We start from the raw sequence: 17,084 nt of genomic DNA on the forward strand, positions 1-17,084 counted from the left end.
CACAGCAGGCTCTCACTACAGACGTCCTCCCTAGCATGACCTGGGTCCCCCTCAGCGCAGCACGCTCCCCCCCCCCCCCCCCCACGGCTCCTGTCCTCAGTCCTGCCCTGGGCACACGGCTAGCAGCAGGATACAGAGGGATGTTTGCCCATCATCTCTACCGTCTCCCCTGCCCAGCACTGTGTTGGTACATGGCATAAACACCTCTTCAGAGCTGAGGGCAGCCCAGCCACGGTGTGCGTCTCATGTTTCCCAGTGATGTTTCCCAGTAGTTCAAAGGTGTCTGTGCTGAGGAGGAGCCTACAGAACCTTGTCTAAGATGAGGGAGGTGCAAACGGGGGCTCCTGGACCCTCCCTACTCCCACCGCACCCATGTGGGCTCCCAGGTGAGGTGATGCTGCTAACAGCGGGCACCACCGCTGACTCGTGGAGGCCGTTCTGAGCACAACTTGTGAGGGGGGTCAACCATTATCCCATTTTACAGGCGAGGAAACCCAGCAGAGGTGGGAACTCACTTGCCCATGGCTACATGGTGCAAAGGCAGGACACCCAACTGGCACCCCATCCTCTGCTGGCTGGGATCTTGTGAAGGCGACCGAGCCTCACGCTGCAGACACTTCCCCTCCCGTCCTGCCGCTGGCCTGGAACGGGTCCAGAGCTCTGGGAGACAGAAACTTCTAAATTCAAATCGGCACCCACTGCAGCTCACCGCACCCCACTTGGTACTTCGCGCCCAGGTGACCCCCACATCTTCCCAGCCCACCCGGCCTTCTTCCGATGCTGCTTATACCCATTTCCTAAATTCACACCAAACTGTGCTACTCAAAGTCCTTCGAGAGCTCCCCTTGCCTTAGTGAAAAAAAAAAATTAAAAAAAATCCATCAGCCTCCCGTAGCCCCGCACCCAGGGCCAGTGAAAGGGGGCCGTCCTCGCTGGGACTGACTCTCTACGGGAAACACAGGCCACAGGAACCTCTCTCTACTTCCAGAAGCATCCACGCTGCAGAGCCAAATTGTGTTTGCAAGACAGGAAACCGAAACTAGCTTTAATAACGCCCCAAGTCTCTGAAGTGAGACCCATGCCCTCCCTCCCAACCCCTTCACCAAAGGCCGCTGCAACTCGCCACAGAGAGCTCGGCGAGCGTGCGGGGAGGGAGGGGCCTGGACACAAACACGCGGGAAAAGCCGGTGCAGCCCGGCGTCTTGCATCTTGTCATCCGTATAATAAACTCCCACCCGCGTCCCCCCCAAACATGGCAGGAAGGGCTGCGGAAAAAAGATGTCCCTTTAATAAAACGTTATCAACATATATCGTACACAAACTACAATGTGTCATCATTACTTTTTTTTCCTCTCTTAATTCAGAACCAGGCTACAAAGTAAGAAAAAACACAGAAACAGCTATAATGTTCCCAATAATCCGCACAAGGTCTTTTTTCAGGCAGATGATATCTCACATAATATGATATACATAGATCAGAAAGGGGAGAAACAAAGACCAGCTACAGGGACGGGGAGGGGAGTAAATGTACAAAGAATTCGTGTGTCTCCAGGGAAAGACACAGAGGTTTCCATGAGGGTGCTGAGGTGAGGGAGGCTGAGTCACCCCTCCTGGGAGGGGACAGGCTCCACTGTCACGTGTCGGTTTTTAAAAATAAAAACAGGACCGGAAACAGCGCGTCCGTTCGGTGGCTGGTGTCCCCCACCCCCACAGCTATTCCAAAGTCTTTCCATTCAGTCCAAGCATATGCAGAGCAGTTCTGGTCAATATCCCGTCTTTGAGAAAGGAGGAAGAATCAACAGAAAGAAAAGAAAACCCCAAACGCCAGCTACACTGCCAGCACACACCGAGGACGCAGGGCCAGGGGACGAGGACGGAGGTCAGTCTCATGTCCCAGTCACGGCCATCCTGTCGGGGGTGGGCCCCCCACTCGCTCCAGACCACCACCCAGCTGGCAGGCTTCTCGCTGGAAAACGGGGTGGGGGCTGAGGCGGGGCTGCAGGGGACCCCTGGGGGAGGAGCAGTCCTGGGCACACAGCGCACGCCACCACCGGCTGCAGCGCGTCTCCAGCGAGTGTCCGCCTGGTGGAGTCCTGAAGCCCGAACCAGGCGGCCTGGCCCTCCGGCCACATCACGGGGTGGGGGGCATTCTGGGGTCCAAGTTGTGCAGCTGCTGTTGCCACCTTGTCCAGGAGAAACTAAGCAAACAAAACAAAACAGTCCCCGCCCCTCCCTTGCCCATCTGCACAAGCCAAAACCTCTAATGGAAAAGGGTGACTTCCTTTTACTTTCCAAAAAAGGCCCTTTGAAATAAACCACTGATTGTAAACGGCCCAGTTTATTATTATCATTATCATCATTATTATTCTTCGGTGGCTACAAAGACAGCGTGAGATCGCACGCTGAGACTAGCTCTCCGGTGGAAGGGCTTGGGTACAGACAGCAGGGCTTGGTGGGGCTTTTTTGTCCTTTTTCTTTTCTTTTTTTTTTAAAGAAGAAAGCAAAGAGGTTGGTTGGGGTGAAATGGGGTGGGGGTTTGCTAGAAGCTTCCTTTTTTAAAAATCCCCCCCCCAACCCCACCCCAGAAAACAAATAAAAAAAATCCCAACAATGGCAAAACCCAAACAAAAGACAACAAAAAAGTGTCATGTACATAAAAGATCCTTTTGGGAAGGGCAAGGGGTGGGATTTTTCTGGTCAATGACTTGAAATATATTTTTATTTTGAGTTTTGTCCTTCATGTTTTATGGAATAAAAAGTTCGGCCTTTTTATTGGATGAAACTAAAATTGGGAAAGGTGGGGGAGTGGAGAAGGCAGGGTGGAGGGGGAGCGTCTGTGCCCCTCCCCCAGCGCCTGGGCAATGACACCTCACTTCTTCTTGCATAATTTCTGGCATCTTCCCGCCTGCAATGCCGGCTCTCTCAGCATCTCGGAGAAGAGGAGGGTCACACACTCATCGTCATGCTTGGAGAATACTGCACGGGGAGAAGCAGAGAAGGGGGTCGTGAGGGCCGGGGAGTGGGAGACTTGTGGGGGTCTGATTGCAGAGGCAACCAGCTGGGGGCCTGGCTGGGCTGAGACTGGGTGACACGGGGTGGGCAGGGCCAGGAGGCGCCTCTCAGCAGCAGCCTGTGCCTGCCAGGAACTCACCCCCCTTTCCCTCAAATCACCCCTTTCCAGCTGAAGAGGCGCCCTTGCCCACTCCCCCACCCCCCTACCTGCCACAGGCTGCAGCTGGCTTTCCTGCCATCGGGTCAGGCACAGGGCTGCAGAGGACTGGGAGGTGAGCCAGGGTGCCCTGGGGTGGGAGCCCGTTGGGGGTTCTCAAAAACTGCCTAACCACGAGGCTGTTCCTTCAAAGACGACTGTGGACAGAAGCCCAACGGCCAGCCCCTCTGCAGTGAGACCTCAGGAAGTCACTGTCTGCATGAACCTCCTCCCCAGGACAGATGGAAACGGACTGGTGGATTGTGACCCAGCGGTCAGAGGCCAGGCCAGGCTTTCCAACCACATCAGCTCAACCAGTGCCTGAGGCGCAGCACCCGAGGCACGCACCTGCACACAGGCTCCAGGAGGGTCTGCTGGGGTCAGACTCGGGTGGCAGGGGTGAGGGCACACGGGGGAGGGAGGAAGGCGAGACCCACAAGGCTGCTAGGCCCCGGGCCCTGTGGGTAGGTCTCAGCCAGGAAGGAGGCTCTCTAGTCGTTCAGGAGTCCCCAGACCCTGGGGATCAGGGGACGGCCCAGGGAGGACAGGAGCGTGGCAGCGGGCACTTACATTGTCGTTCTGGAAGGAGTGGAGGAAGTTCCCTCCCAGCTCGCCGTCGTCTCTCGGGGTGCCTGGAGGATTGCTAATGCCACTTATGTTGTTAGGAGAATTCTGCGGGGAGAGGAGAGGAGGTGAGCCCCGGCCCCGTGGCCTGCCAGCCGGACTGGGAGACAGGCTTTCTGGGGGAAGGGGTGGGGGTGGGGGCACAGGGGGCGTGTCCAGGGAGGAGACATCGAACACTCACTTTTGGAAGTCCATCTATGTCACCTGACCCTGGAAGCAAGAAAGAATCCCGCTCAGTCTCCTGCCCACGCTTCCGTGGAGGGGCCTGCAAACCCTTCCACCCGAGTCCCCCGCTATTTCTGTGCAGAGGATTTCTCAGATCTTCCTGTGGGCAGGTGAGGCCAGAGCCGTGGGCCAGGCCCAGCTGAGCCAGGAGCGGAGGCCAAGAGGAGGCTGTGGGGCAGGGCCGGGCGGGGCAGCAGGCTCACCTAACGATCCGTTCATGTGGTGGGGCTCCATGCCGCCCATGCCTCCCATCGGGCCGTCGGAGCCTGGACCCATCGGGAACTGAAAGAAGCACAGAGACGGCGGCTGAGCGGCCCAGCCCCCCGGCCTCAAGGAGCTCCCACTCTGGGGGCTCCTCCCTCACACGCTCAAGGCCCAACACTGGACATTCAGATTGTGTCTACTTGTTGGCTATTAGGAATCAGGCTATGAACATTGTGCACAATTACTGTGGGGACATGTTTTCCTTTCTCTGCGCTGAGACCTAGGCATGGACTGGCAGGGTGGCAGGTGACTGCTGGACCTTCCGCAGAACAGGACGGCCCGACTGCTCCAGAGCAGCCGCAGCCCCGGACACGCCACCAGCAGGGGGCGGGGCTCTGCCTCTTCCCGTTCTGGCCGACATGGGTTATTTCCAACAACAGCCATCCTCCTGGGTAGGAAGTGGCATCTCATTGTCATTTTCGTTTGCACTGAATAATGCCGAGCATCATTTCACTGTTCACTTGTTCTTCTTTGAAGGAATGTCTATTTAGACCCTTGGTCCATTTTTTAATTGGGTTCCAATTAAGAGTCCTTTATGTATTATAGATTCAAGCCCCTCATCAGAGATGTGATTTACAGGTGTTTCCTCTCTGCGGGGTGTCGAGTTCTCAGAAACACACAAGTTTATGTTTTTCTCGGTCCCGGGCAGCTCCTGTTTTCTTGTCACCTGTGCTCGGGGGTTGCAGATAAGCCAGCTTGGCGTGGCCCAGGCCACAGGACCGACTCGGGGCTTTTTTCTGTGGGACAGCGTCAGCTCTGCCATTCGGCCTTGGGCCTGCCTGGAGTGAACTTTGGGTGTTCGTGTAAGCAGCAGTCCTTCACCCAGGGAGTCCTTGCTTGGATTCCAATTAAGTTACAGTTGTAATAAAGAAATTACGAAAGTCCTGTTTAAGGTGGCTGCCCTTCCTGGCGACATATTTTTGAGTCCTCAAGCAGTTTCGTTTCTAAAAGTCGAGTCACTCCCTTGGCCGCATGAAGTTCTGTGCAGCCACTCTGCCTCCCTACCCACGACCCCAAACATCTAGGCTCCTCATGGTCTCTGTACAGACCTCAGACGGTTCTGGGGATGCAGCATATGTTTCTTTCTCAGTGTTAATTCCTTTCTCCATTCTCATCTCAATGCATTTCCTAATCAGAGGACAGGACAGCAGGCCAACATTTTAACATCTTCCCTGTGGGCGCGTGTCTGAGGCTCTCAATTTCTATAGTCAAAACCTCATTAACTGCACCTGCATGTTTTGAGGAAACTGACAAGTGAACGAACACCCCCGTTACTTCTGAGAGCCTCAGGCCACAGGTGAGCCTACCGGCCCCTGGGGAGCAGCGTGGGGGCGAGGTGTCCGGGACATGGAGCAGGAAGCGGTTTGCAGACTAAATGGAAGTTGCCAAATCAACTGTGTACTGCCGGCCAGACACGCAGGCCAGCGAGCAACGTCTACGTTTGTGTTTGGACAAGAGAACAACGATCTCCGATTTGCATTTTCTTCACAGGAATCGAGAGGACGACTTGAAGCTCTAGTTTTCAGGTCAAAGCGTCCAAGGCCTGCGGTCGGACCTGCTTCCACTGCAGGACGCGCCGCACACTTGACCTCCGGCAGGAAGCTCACCCGAGTGCTGGCAGGATCTGCCGGCGTCAACGCTGCGCAGAAAGGCCCAGGGCGCTCGTCATCAGAGCCCTGCTCTGCTCACCCGGAGGACCCGGCCGCAGCCTCCGCCTCAGCAGCAGCTGCTCAGCTCAGGGGCCGGCGGGTGACGGGCTCCTCAGGGCTGCGTCCGAATGCACACGGCTGCCGCTCTCTCTGACGGAGCCTTGGCGTCTCTTTGGAGGATGCAAAGAACTTCTGATTGGTTTAGGAGGACGTGCCCGTCTCCACCCAGCCCTGCGCGGTCACATCCCTCCTCTGCGGGAGGCGCGCAGCACCTTCCTCCTGGCCGTTTACCGCCCTAGTGCAGCCGCAGGTGTCCTCCCACCTGTCGTTAGAATAACACCGCCGTTCGTCCTTGTTCCAGTGGCGTCTGGGTCCCACTGGCACTGGTGTCCTCATTTTCATCACCTGGACCCTTGGAAAACACGGTCCCAAGGCTCACAGCATGAAACCGAAACCTGCCCCGTCCCGACAGCACGGCGGCTCCCCTGCAGGCAGAGCCACAGGCGGCGACATCGGCCCGTGACTGCGGCACTCGAGTCGCCCCCCTGGGAGCCACAGGTCACCAGGGACAGACCGTAGTCAGAAGGAGCCCGGCGACAGCGACCAGAGAGGAGGGGATGGACGCCATTTCCGTGGGACACTGAACAGGGTGCTTAGTCCCCGTTTTGGCCGCTGTATAGGCCTCACACTTTCTCGCCCAAGTTTCTGCAGCCGCTGCCATAAACCAGGACCTTGTGTGTCCTGGGATGCCATCCTGGGACACGAGGCTTCTAGAGCTAAAATGCGAGAGCTGGTCATCCTCGTGGGAAACAGGGGTGCTGAGGGGGGATGGTGGGAGGTGCTCAGGGGAAGGAGGGGCGAGGGGCATCAGGTGTGATGCGAGGTTCCCATCCACTGACCCTGGTTACCTTGGCACCTGAGGCGGCGGCCACGGACCCTCACCACAGAGGCTGCAAGAGCTTAAACACGTGCCATGACCAGCGTGGGGCCGCTCATGCCAGAGTTCAGCACGTGGGGTGGTTTAGACATCACATTAAGAACCGAGCCAACAAAACCAAATAGAGCACCCCAAAAGCCATAGGCAATTGGGGGCCCCAAGCCCACCCTCTGGCTCTGCAGTCCACAGACTTGATGTCACAGGCAGCCTCCTTTCCAAACCCTGAGCTCCAGGGGGCAAGGCGGGCTGGGCCAACCTGGGAGGGCTGCCTGGAGGAGAGAGACCCGCACGGTCCTCGGGGCGCTCCCCGCTGGGAGGGAGACAGGCTCCAGCTGCATCGTCAAGTCCCACATGACACGGACTGAGGGGCAGGGAGTGGGTGATGAGAAAAGGTAGAACTGGAGCTGCAACATCACTGAAGGTGGGAACTTGGAGGCCAAGAGGGGGAGGGGGGCTTCTTGCCGGGGGAATGGCCTGAAGAGAGGCAAAGAGGTGCAAGGGGCGAGGGTCACAGGGCTCCCAAAGGAGACGGAGGCACAGGGCGGCAGGTCCCCAAGTAGGCATGTGCTCCTGCGTGGCCCCCCTCTTCGCTGCGTGGCCAAGGAAACAGGCGCCAAAGGGTGTGGCACGGCCCAAACCCCACCCGCAGCCGGTGCTTTCTGGCACCAACACCCCACACAGGGCAGCAGGGCCCCTACCGTGGGCACCCCGCTCTGACCAGATGAGTGGGAATCACTTCATCCCCTTCTCTCCTGGCCCCTGGCAGCTGAGATGGGAACTGAGGTGCCCAAGAGTTAATCACTTTTCTGATGGTTTATTTTATTCATCTTTGGAAACAAATGGCTGAAATCAATTAAACTTGCTTTCCCCTCAGCTGCGGAAGTTAATTATGATTTGTTATGGTATCTGATATGTAAATTGTTAGAAAGCAGACTTACGTTGGACCGGCTGCCTCCAGGCGGCACCGGATTAATCATTGTGTAGATGTTGTCACTGGAATTTGTTGAATCTGTAGAATAGTGGAAACCCGCAAGTCGGGGTGATTAATTCATTTCTTAATTAAAACAAACTCGTGGCACTTGAACTCATTCTTTTGTATTTTATCACCTAAAATTTCCTTTAAGTACCGCCATTTTCTGGCTAATTTGTATTTAATGAAGATTCACAAAGTTTTTAATCACAGAAAATTCAACTGTGAAAACCACTCAACCCTGAAATGAAGACTTTTGGGGTGTCTGGACATCTGGACAGCAGTGTGGACAAGGCAAAGGGGGATTACAGGTCCCAATTCTCGGCTCCCCACCCCACCTCACATCTGCTCCTGCTGGGACAATGCAGGGGCAGCCAGATCGCCACCTGTGCTCTCCCTAACCCAGCAGTTTTAATCAAATCGGGGAAAGAGAAACACCTCACATCATCCAGGGGCCGCCCTGCCAGGCCGGTGGGGCAGGGCAGAGGCAGGGCTGGCAGGAGCCACATTAGCACAGGGAGTGGTTTACCGTGACCCAGTCTGAATGTAGGTCACGCAGCTCATAAGAATGCAGCAGCAGCAAGGAGTCGGAGTGGGAGCCGGGGCATCACGCTGCCGCCCGCCAGCTCCGCCCCTGCGGCTGAGGGTTCCCGCTATGGGGAGCCAAGAGGGGAGGGTGGGAGAGAGGGACCCCTCCGTCTCCCCAATTAGGCAGAAAGGTCTCCTTAGGAAACCAGCTAACAGGTTTGTATCAGGAGCAGGCCCCCTATTCCTCAGGCAGAAATCCAACCACCTCTCGCTTTTTATTTCTGGGTGGTAAGGGCTGCGTGCTGAACTCCTCCTAGCTGGTGGCATGCTATTCTTAGCCGGAGAGACACACAATCGTGATGCTGCGTGTGTGCTGTATGCCCTCCTCTGGTTAAAGGAAAAGGGAGAAGGGGCCTCCTACAGAGAGGACCGGGCACAGAGTCCTGGGCTCCGGCTGCCAGAATCCAAAAGCCTCTTCTGTCACCTGGAGAAATGTACAGTCAGATAGGGGTCCCTCAGACCAAGGGCCAGTGAGACTCTTGTCCCAGATCCCCCTGCTCTGCTTGTCCCTTAACCAGAGAGGAGCCGTGATCTGGCTGAGGCCACACAGGGGTTTCATGGCACCAGGGGCCTCATGCCCCCCAATCCCGGATGCCAAGATGTCCTGCGGAGGATGTGCTGCTCAGGAGCGGCTGGCAAGCTCTGGCTCCGCACCTGTGCCCCTCCAGGACTCCCTGCACCCCTCCCCAAGCCCTCACCTGCAGGACTAGGCATGATGGGTGTTCCTGGGGGGCCGCCACCGCCAGGAGGTCCCTGGAGATGAGACAAAAATCGACATCAGAAACCCAGGGTGGTAACATGGGGGTGAGGCCACCGAGCTCCAGCCAGGACAGCAGCAAGCGCTCACGGGGCCCAGCCGGCACTTGGCTCTCGCTCATCCTCCATCACGCACGCAGAGCCCGCCTGTTTGAGCCTTAGGGGATTGGACTTGGCTTCTCCCCTTTCTTCCTTTAAACCGAGGTGTGTGTGTGTGTGTGTGTGTGTGTGTGTGTGTACATGTGTACTCCTATGCATGCTGACTGATGAAACCAGAGCCTGTGCTGCAAGCCACCCACCCACTAGTCAGCCCCCAGATGGGGATGCCAATTCCAGGGCTTGTTGGAAACTCTGGGACCAGCAGGAGGTACAAACTCCAGAATACTGACAGGAAGCTCTAGCACAGCTGGAATCTGTGCTCCGATGTGTTTGAAAGGGAAAGAGACAGGGCTCCCTGAGGAATTCTCTTGCACACTCAGTCACAAGCGGCTCGACATGCAGCACCCGACTCACACACTTACCACGTAGGTACCGGGTGATGAGGAGGAGTATGGAATCTAGAAACAAGAGGCAGGGAGCACGTGTCAGAGTCACTTCCGCCAACAGGCAGCACTTTTTGGCTTCTAAACCCACTTGGGGACACGACCCCTTCTTGATGGGACCGGCTGTGGCACCCACTGAACCAGGGGCAGGGGTGTGAGCCGAGTCCAGCTCCTGCAACGAGCTGATCCTGAAAACCTCCCCGGGAGCCTGGGGGGCCCTCCAGCTCCAGAGGGCAGGACAGCAGGAACGTCGCCCCACGCCTCTACGCTTCTCCCTGGACCGTCTGACCGTCTGTGCGTGGCCCCTTCCCAGCCTTCCTCCGAGTGCTGGTCCTGCAGGAGCCTCTATGTGAACAGTGCTTGGAGCCCAGCTCTCAGCTCACACCTGTTTCTGCAGAGCAGTGGGCTGGGCTGCGCAGGGCTGAGCCCAGGATGGCCCCGGCATGTTACTCCCAAGCTTGGGCCTACAGGTGGGCTTCTCCTGGAGGCGTCAGGTAGAGACCTGCTGTATCTCCCCTCCAACCTGGGGACAGGAACCACCCTGCACCTCACAATCCCCTCCCTGGCAAACACGCCCACGTGACCTGGTACTCACTGAGTTAGCACTGTTAGGATTGGGCCAGGGTCTGCCAGCTCCCGGGCCCCTGACGGAGGGAGAGATGGAGACAGTGAAAAAGGTGCCGTCAACTCCAAGGGTGGTGCCAGCAGGGGCAGAGTGAGAGGGCTGAAGTGACTGACAGGAGGTCCTGCCTAGCAGCCCAGGGCCTGAGGGACCACCGGGTTCTGGGGTGTAATGGGTAGTTCCATGGGGAGAGACCTACCAACTCCTGTAAGTTACATGAAAACCTGTGAAGTACAGAAAACCTCCTCCGCATGTGCGCTTGCCTAGGGATCTATCACCGCAGAGGGGGTAAGAAACACGGAAGCCCTAGAACGGCCTACAGGGGTCACATCTGGACCCTCCCACTCTGTGCAGTGTGAGCCGGGCAAGTGGCTTCACCTCTCTGTGCCTCGGTTACCCGCCCTGTAGCTAACATAACCTCCTTGCAGGGCTATTACGAAGATTAGGTGAGCTGAGCCATGTAACATGCTGAGAACCGTGCTGGGCACGTAAAGCACCCTATGGGGTGGGGCCGCATCACCAGTACTGGCAGCAGCGTTCTCGCTGCGTTCTCGCTGTACTGATGAGGAGACTGAGGCCCCGAGAGGGGCCAGTAATGGCTCAGGTCACAAGTGTCCCGGGAAGGCAGCAGAGGGTGGGAAAGCCATGGGCTCTGAGCCGCTGGCGGGTCACTTTGCCTTACATGTTAATCCCGGGCATGGCGGGGCCGAGGGAGTTGGGTGGTGGTCTCATGCCGCTGCCGTAATTCTGCAACGATAACCAAGGGTCAGTCTATGAGAAGGAGAAGGGGAACCGGAGAGAGAAAGAGGGAGGGAAAACAGACAGAATATAAGTGAGAGGGTTAGTCTGTGAAGAGAATCTGATGAGAAAAAATAACACATTTGTTTTTAAAAGGTGGAGGGAGGGTGGGAACCACGTGATGGGATCACGATGACAAGCCAGCACAGAGGGACAGTCACAGCTTTAGACGCAGCTTCAGGGCTCCAAGGGGGTTCTCTCAAAAGCACACGGACGTCAAGCAAGCCCCTCACACCTCTGGGCCCCTCCCCCTCAGGTCCAGGCGGGGAAAGGAGATCTGACTGGGAAGGGCCAGCACCTCGGACACAACGAGGGAGGAGCTGCTGGCAGGCTGGGGCCAGGGCCGGGGCTGAACAAGGAGGGGAAGAAACAGTCCCAAAAGCCTGACCTGCAGCTGTCCCAAAGGCCTGGCATGTACAGACACCCCCCCCCAGCCCAGGCCTGGGTGTGCCCCCGCCCCTAGACCAAGCTGCCTAATCCAGGCATCAGCATGTGGGGCCTCACCAGGCACAGTGCCCTGAGCAGGAGGTTTCTACCCTCAGAAGGAATCCAGGTTCTGTTTGAGAGAAGAGTCCAGACAGAATTGGGAATCTCCCAGGAGTCCCAGCCCAGCTCAGTCCAGCCCAGAGGCAGGTGGGACGGTCCACAAGAGCACCTGACCAGGCCCCCGGGCCTTCCACCTGGGTCATCTCCTGTTGCAGACAAACCTGCCTCGCCTTCCCAATGCTATTTTCTTGGCAGGAATGACTGCCTGCCTCCCTTCTCCACCAGGTGGGCTCCTACACACCCTCCAATACCCAGCTCAGACTGCACCTCCTCTGGGAAGCCTTCCCTGCCCGACCCTTTGGGGGTAACTGCTCCGTTCCACTCCCAGAATGCCTTGCACTCCCCTCCTCCACTGCCCACACCACTCTGGACTATGATCACGACCACCTGTCCATCTCCTATGAACTCCAAGGGCCTCTGGAAGATGGGAGCTGCGTCTTCACGACCTGCCAGCCCCTCACTCCCGGCAGCAGTGGGCACACACCAGGTGCCGAATCGATCAGTGAAGCAGTGAAGCGGAGAAAAGTAAAGTGAGCTCTGTCCTGCAGGAGAGTCTGAAAGAATTAGGTTGGTAGAATTGGTGGCACAGGAACAGCCCAAATGAGCTGTTCTCTACTGAGCACAGAGCACGCGTTATACATGGTCTCTGGCTTGGTCCTTGTGACAATGCCATGGGGCTGGGCTCATCCCTGCTCCACAGGAGACTGAGGGTCTCAGGGAAGAAAGATCTGCCCAACGTCAGGCAGCAAATGGCACAGCTGGGTTTCAACCGGGATCCGAAGCCTCCGGATCACACTCTGTGCCACACCCCGGAGGGGCCAGAGGGATGGGTGAAGAGGAAGTCGGAGCCAGAGCTACCAACTCAGAGCCAAGCCCAGGCTGCTGCCGAGTTCTTCCGCCAGAGACCATCTCCCCCACCTCACTGCCACGGGGCCACCTCCTCTGCCTGGTCACCCACAGAGGGCTTGGACGCCAGAAGAATGCCCCAAGGGTGTGGACAAGGGCAGGAGCAGCCAGGCTGGCTAGCAATGAGCAGGGCCTGGAGTCGGGGGAGGCAGGGAAGGACAGCCACAGATGGACCCCTAGGCAGCCAGCACTCTTCTTTAAAATGTTTTTTTTTTTTTTAATGTTTTATTGATTTTTTACAGAGAGGGAGAAGGAGAGAGAGTTAGAAACATCGATGAGAGAGAAACATCGATCAGCTGCCTCCTGCACGCTTCCCACTGGGGATGTGCCCGCAACCAAGGTACATGCCCTTGACCGGAATCGAACCTGGGACCCTTCAGTCCGCAGGCCGACGCTCTATCCACTGAGCCAAACCAGGGCTAAAATGTTTATTTCTTAATCCTCACCCAAGGATAGTTTGTCCATTGATTTTTAGAGAGTGGAAGGGCAGGAGGAAGGAGGAGGGTTGGAGAGAAGGAGGAAGGAAGGGAGGGAGGAAAACATGGGTGTGAAAGGGACACATTGATTGGTTGTCTCCCAACAGGGGCCAGGAATAGAACCCACAACACTTCAGTGTGTGGGCAACACTATGACCACTGAGCAACACCAGCCAGAGCCAGCCAGCACTCTTAAAGCCCGCCTCCCACACATCTGATCGAGCAAACAGTGGAGGCTCCAGGGACACGCAGGGGCCAGGCCACTGTAGAGGTGTCAGGGGGCAGTGAGTAGAGCCACGGATTTGGGGTCAGCACACAGGGGAGGTTAGCACCTGGGCTCAGCCACTTGCTGGCTACTTTGGGCAAACTCCACAATTAACAACAATGCTTACCTGTGCCAGGCCGTGCTATGTACTTTTATCACTTATCTGTAATCACTCACAACCCCACCACTATTCCCATTCTAAAGGTTAAAAAGACTGAGGCACAGAAGCGGAGTGACAGTGCCTCTAGCAGCTACGCCAGCAGCAGAGCTGGGACTGGGGTGCCTTGTCCGCAGACTGGAGACAAAGAACGGCCGACCCGACAGGGCCCGTGAGCAGACGACATGCTGGCTCTGAGGTGCTGTCAGTCCTCAGGGTGTGCAGGGACTCTGGCTGTGGGCAGCAGAACAAATGCCAAAGCCCCTAATCCTGCCTTACGCATCACAGAACCTGGGCTCCTGAGGACCATTTCTAAGCCCCACGTGCAGCTACGGAATCCCCTCTACAAATCTCAGCCTCATTCGGGCTCCTCCAGAACAGAACAGGAAGCTCACCACCTGCCCAGGCAGTCCACTGAGAGAGAGAGAGAGAGAGAGAGAGAGAGAGAGAGAGAGAGAGAGAGGTGTCTGTCTTCCAGGGGCCAAAGCTGCTGCGTCCTGTTGCCCTCCCAGCAGGAGAGCAACCTGCACTTGGAGCAAAAGCGGGGAGGGAGGCCTGGGGGGGGCGGAAGCCCAGGACACCGCCGCACAGTGTGACGACAAGTAGGGTGCTCACTCCCCAAGACGCCTCAGGGAGGTCCGGGCACCACCTGTGGCTCCTGCCCCTGCCCCGCCCAACAGCAGCAGGGCTGCTTCCTGGAGGGACCATGCCCACCAGGTCCTCTCCCCTTGGAAAGCGCGGATCCTGGAGGGCCACTCACATCTCCCCATTTCACAAACAAGCTGGAGGACCAAGGAGGCCAGAGACTCGCCCAAGGCCACACGGCAAGTCACGGGGAAAGTGGGGCTAAACCAGGGGTGGGCAAACTTTTTGACTCGAGGGCCACAATGGGTTCTTAAACTGGACCGGAGGGCCGGAACAAAAGCATGGATGGAGTGTTTGTGTGAACTAATATAAATTCAAAGTAAACATCATTACATAAAAGGGTACGGTCTTTTTTTTTTAGTTTTATTCATTTCAAACGGGCCGTAGTTTGCCCACGGCTGGGCTAAAGTCAGGTTTGGGGGTAAGAAAGAAAAACACCAGAACAGGCTGCTGTTGGAGTGGGCTTGCCTTTTAGGATTAGGGCAAGGCCTCCCTGAGGTGTCCCCACCACCCAGGTAGCACCCCGAGAAAGCAGGGGCTGGCCTGCTGTTAGCACAATGCGGGGCGGGGGCAGGGGGGTTGGGGTGCAGAAGGTAGTTGTGTGTGTGTGTGTGTGGCGGGGGGGTGGGGGGGGGGAGATGCTACTCCAGCCCCAGGGATCCAGAAACCAAACATCTGGGAGGGGCCCAGAGCATCCGAACATCTACAAGCAGGTGGGAAGGAGAAGCAGGCTCGTGGGCACGGCAGGAAGTGAAGGACCCTCTGCCCTCACTCCAGGGAGCTCCGCCCCTGACCCAAACTTCTGGCTTCTTTCAGGCAGTCTTCCCAAGGGGGAGAACAGAGCACCTGCCACAGCTCCTGCAGGAGCAGCCACCTTCCCCCACTAAGATGGGAGCCAACCGCGAGAAGGCTCTGAAACAGGGATGGCCTGCCGACCCTGCCTGCTGGCCCTGGGGGGCGTCCCGGTGACGCGCTGTGCGGTAACCGTAGAGAGGTAGACAGGGCACTTGAAATCTTCGGCAGGGCCCCACTTTATGACACAGGCAAAAGCTCTGGGCTGAAGTGAGCTGGGCCTGGGCAGCCTGGCCTCCTCCCACCTGGTGGCACCAGGGGGGACAGAGGCCTCGGGGGCGCACAGAGGAGAAACTGTCTGTCCATGGTGAACCGGAAACAGAGCTAGGACAGCCGCTCATCTGTCCTGCATTTGGGTCATGATAAAGCCCAACTCCACCCACCCAGGACAGGAGGAGGCTCTGGGATTCTGGGAGGACCACCCACTGCCTGGGTACAGCCCCTCTGCCTTCCCAACCCCTCACACCACAGGCTAGCACACCCCTCCCCGGGAGGGCCAGCCAACCAGGACCCTCCCTGGGGTCCCTCCCCTCTGCCTGCTGAGGGGCTGTTCCTGGCTGTGCGTGGGGCCAGCGAGCCTGGGGCAGAGAGGAGCTGGGGACCTGGCCGCACCCTCTGCTCTCATCCCTGCAAGCCGAGCGAGGTGGAAAGGCTGACAGACTGTGGAAGAGGAGAGAAGGCGGGGGCACACAAATGGTCAGGGGAATGGATGGACACAGGCAGTTACCTGTGGGCCGGGACCCATAGGTCCCATGCCTCGAGGAGGGTTCATTCTCTGCATTGATCCTCCCATGTTGGGGTGCCCTGCATGAGAGAGTAGATGAGTGGTGAGTGGCAGGGCAGGCAGTAGAGAGAGGAGCCCCTCCGACTCCCCACGCCCCGGCGGCCCACCCATCCCTCTCTACCTTGTTGTCGTGTGGGGTCCATGGAATTGGGCAGCAGTGGCTGTGTCCCAGGAACTCCTCCCGGAGGCTGAAAGAGATGAGACAGGAGCTGAGGGCTGCTCCCCAGGCTGGAGGACAGAGGGGGACATGCCTGCATGCCCCAGCTCCCCACTTGACCAGCTAGGGCCACTCATGTCCTCCCCAAGCCCATTCCTGCTGCCTGCCAGCCAGCGGGAGGTCCCCTGGGGGTGGCAGCCAGCCGGGGGCCTTAGCACCCGTGTGGGTCGGGCTTCGTCTCTGGGCGAGGAACCACTGCTCCGCCCTGCTGCTTTGTGGGCCCGTATCCCGCCGCAGCCGGGTCTCGCTCTGGCCACGCTGCCCGCCACCACTCCTCAGCGGCAACAGCCCCTCCCTCTCACTACCATCCCCCTACCCTGTCTCTCCTTCGCCTCATGGAGATGTAACTCATTTTGTCCTTATCTCTAAACTGTGGGGATCCCGAGACCCACCAGCTAAAACCCTGTAACAACGGGAGGAGGTGGCTTTGAGATGGAGGCAGAGGGGAACGAGGCCCAGAGGCCCCAGGAACCTACTGGCAGAGCCAGAGAGACCACCCGGGACTGCCGAGTCCCTCACGTGAAATGCCACCTCCCCACGCCGGGGGTGGAGGCCTCGGAAGCGGGGCGAGCAGGGTGCTGTGAGCCTGCTCCCCAAGCCTGATGCAGGGATGTTACTGTTAGGATGGCGAAGGCCAGGGGCCGTGGCTTTCTTGGCACACCTACTAATATGATTTACTGGGGCCCGGCTGGCGTGGCTCAGTGGTTGAGCGTTGACCTACGAACCAGAAGGTCACAGTTCGATTCCTGGTCAGGACACATGGTTCAATGCCCAGGTTGCAGGATCGATCCCCAGTAGGGAGCGTGCTGGAGGCAGCTGATCAATGATTCTCTCTCATCATTGATGTTTCTCTCTCTTCCTTTCCCTTCCTCTCTGAAATCAATAAAAAAAATATATATTAAAAGTGATTTACTTGGGACTCAAGTTATTTCAGCTGCCATTGCAAAAGAGAGAGTGAGCGCTGGGGTGAAAGTTTACTCTAGAACCCCAGGCCCGAGGACTAGATGCGGGCCCCGCCTTTGAGAGGAAAGGCCTTTGGGAAAGCAGGCCATG

At 57.6% G+C, this 17,084-nt stretch overlaps 1 protein-coding gene across 9 annotated transcripts in view; it reads right to left on the reverse strand.

Moving 5' to 3' along the window:
* Positions 1-1,266: 1,266 nt before the first annotated feature.
* Positions 1,267-17,084, reverse strand: part of SSBP3 (single stranded DNA binding protein 3) — a 150,335-nt gene continuing 134,517 nt past the window's right edge. For 5 of the 9 annotated variants that reach the window (XM_036351003.1, XM_036350998.1, XM_036351001.1 and 2 more), the window contains 11 exons: positions 15,936-16,002; positions 15,758-15,834; positions 11,068-11,156; positions 10,359-10,407; positions 9,743-9,778; positions 9,164-9,218; positions 7,846-7,916; positions 4,261-4,339; positions 4,014-4,042; positions 3,779-3,880; positions 1,267-2,976 (listed from right to left, as the gene is read on the reverse strand). In XM_036351003.1, the coding sequence (XP_036206896.1) occupies positions 2,947-2,976; positions 3,779-3,880; positions 4,014-4,042; positions 4,261-4,339; positions 7,846-7,916; positions 9,164-9,218; positions 9,743-9,778; positions 10,359-10,407; positions 11,068-11,156; positions 15,758-15,834; positions 15,936-16,002 (684 nt within the window). In that variant the 3' untranslated portion in view covers positions 1,267-2,946. The remainder of the gene's footprint in view (positions 2,977-3,778; positions 3,881-4,013; positions 4,043-4,260; positions 4,340-7,845; positions 7,917-9,163; positions 9,219-9,742; positions 9,779-10,358; positions 10,408-11,067; positions 11,157-15,757; positions 15,835-15,935; positions 16,003-17,084) is intronic. The other 4 variants (XM_036351004.1, XM_036351000.1, XM_036351002.1 and 1 more) reach the window with 1 other exon arrangement.

Source organism: Myotis myotis, unplaced genomic scaffold (genome assembly GCF_014108235.1).
Source record: "Myotis myotis isolate mMyoMyo1 unplaced genomic scaffold, mMyoMyo1.p scaffold_m19_p_2, whole genome shotgun sequence".
In the NCBI taxonomy this organism is placed as follows: domain Eukaryota; kingdom Metazoa; phylum Chordata; class Mammalia; order Chiroptera; family Vespertilionidae; genus Myotis; species Myotis myotis.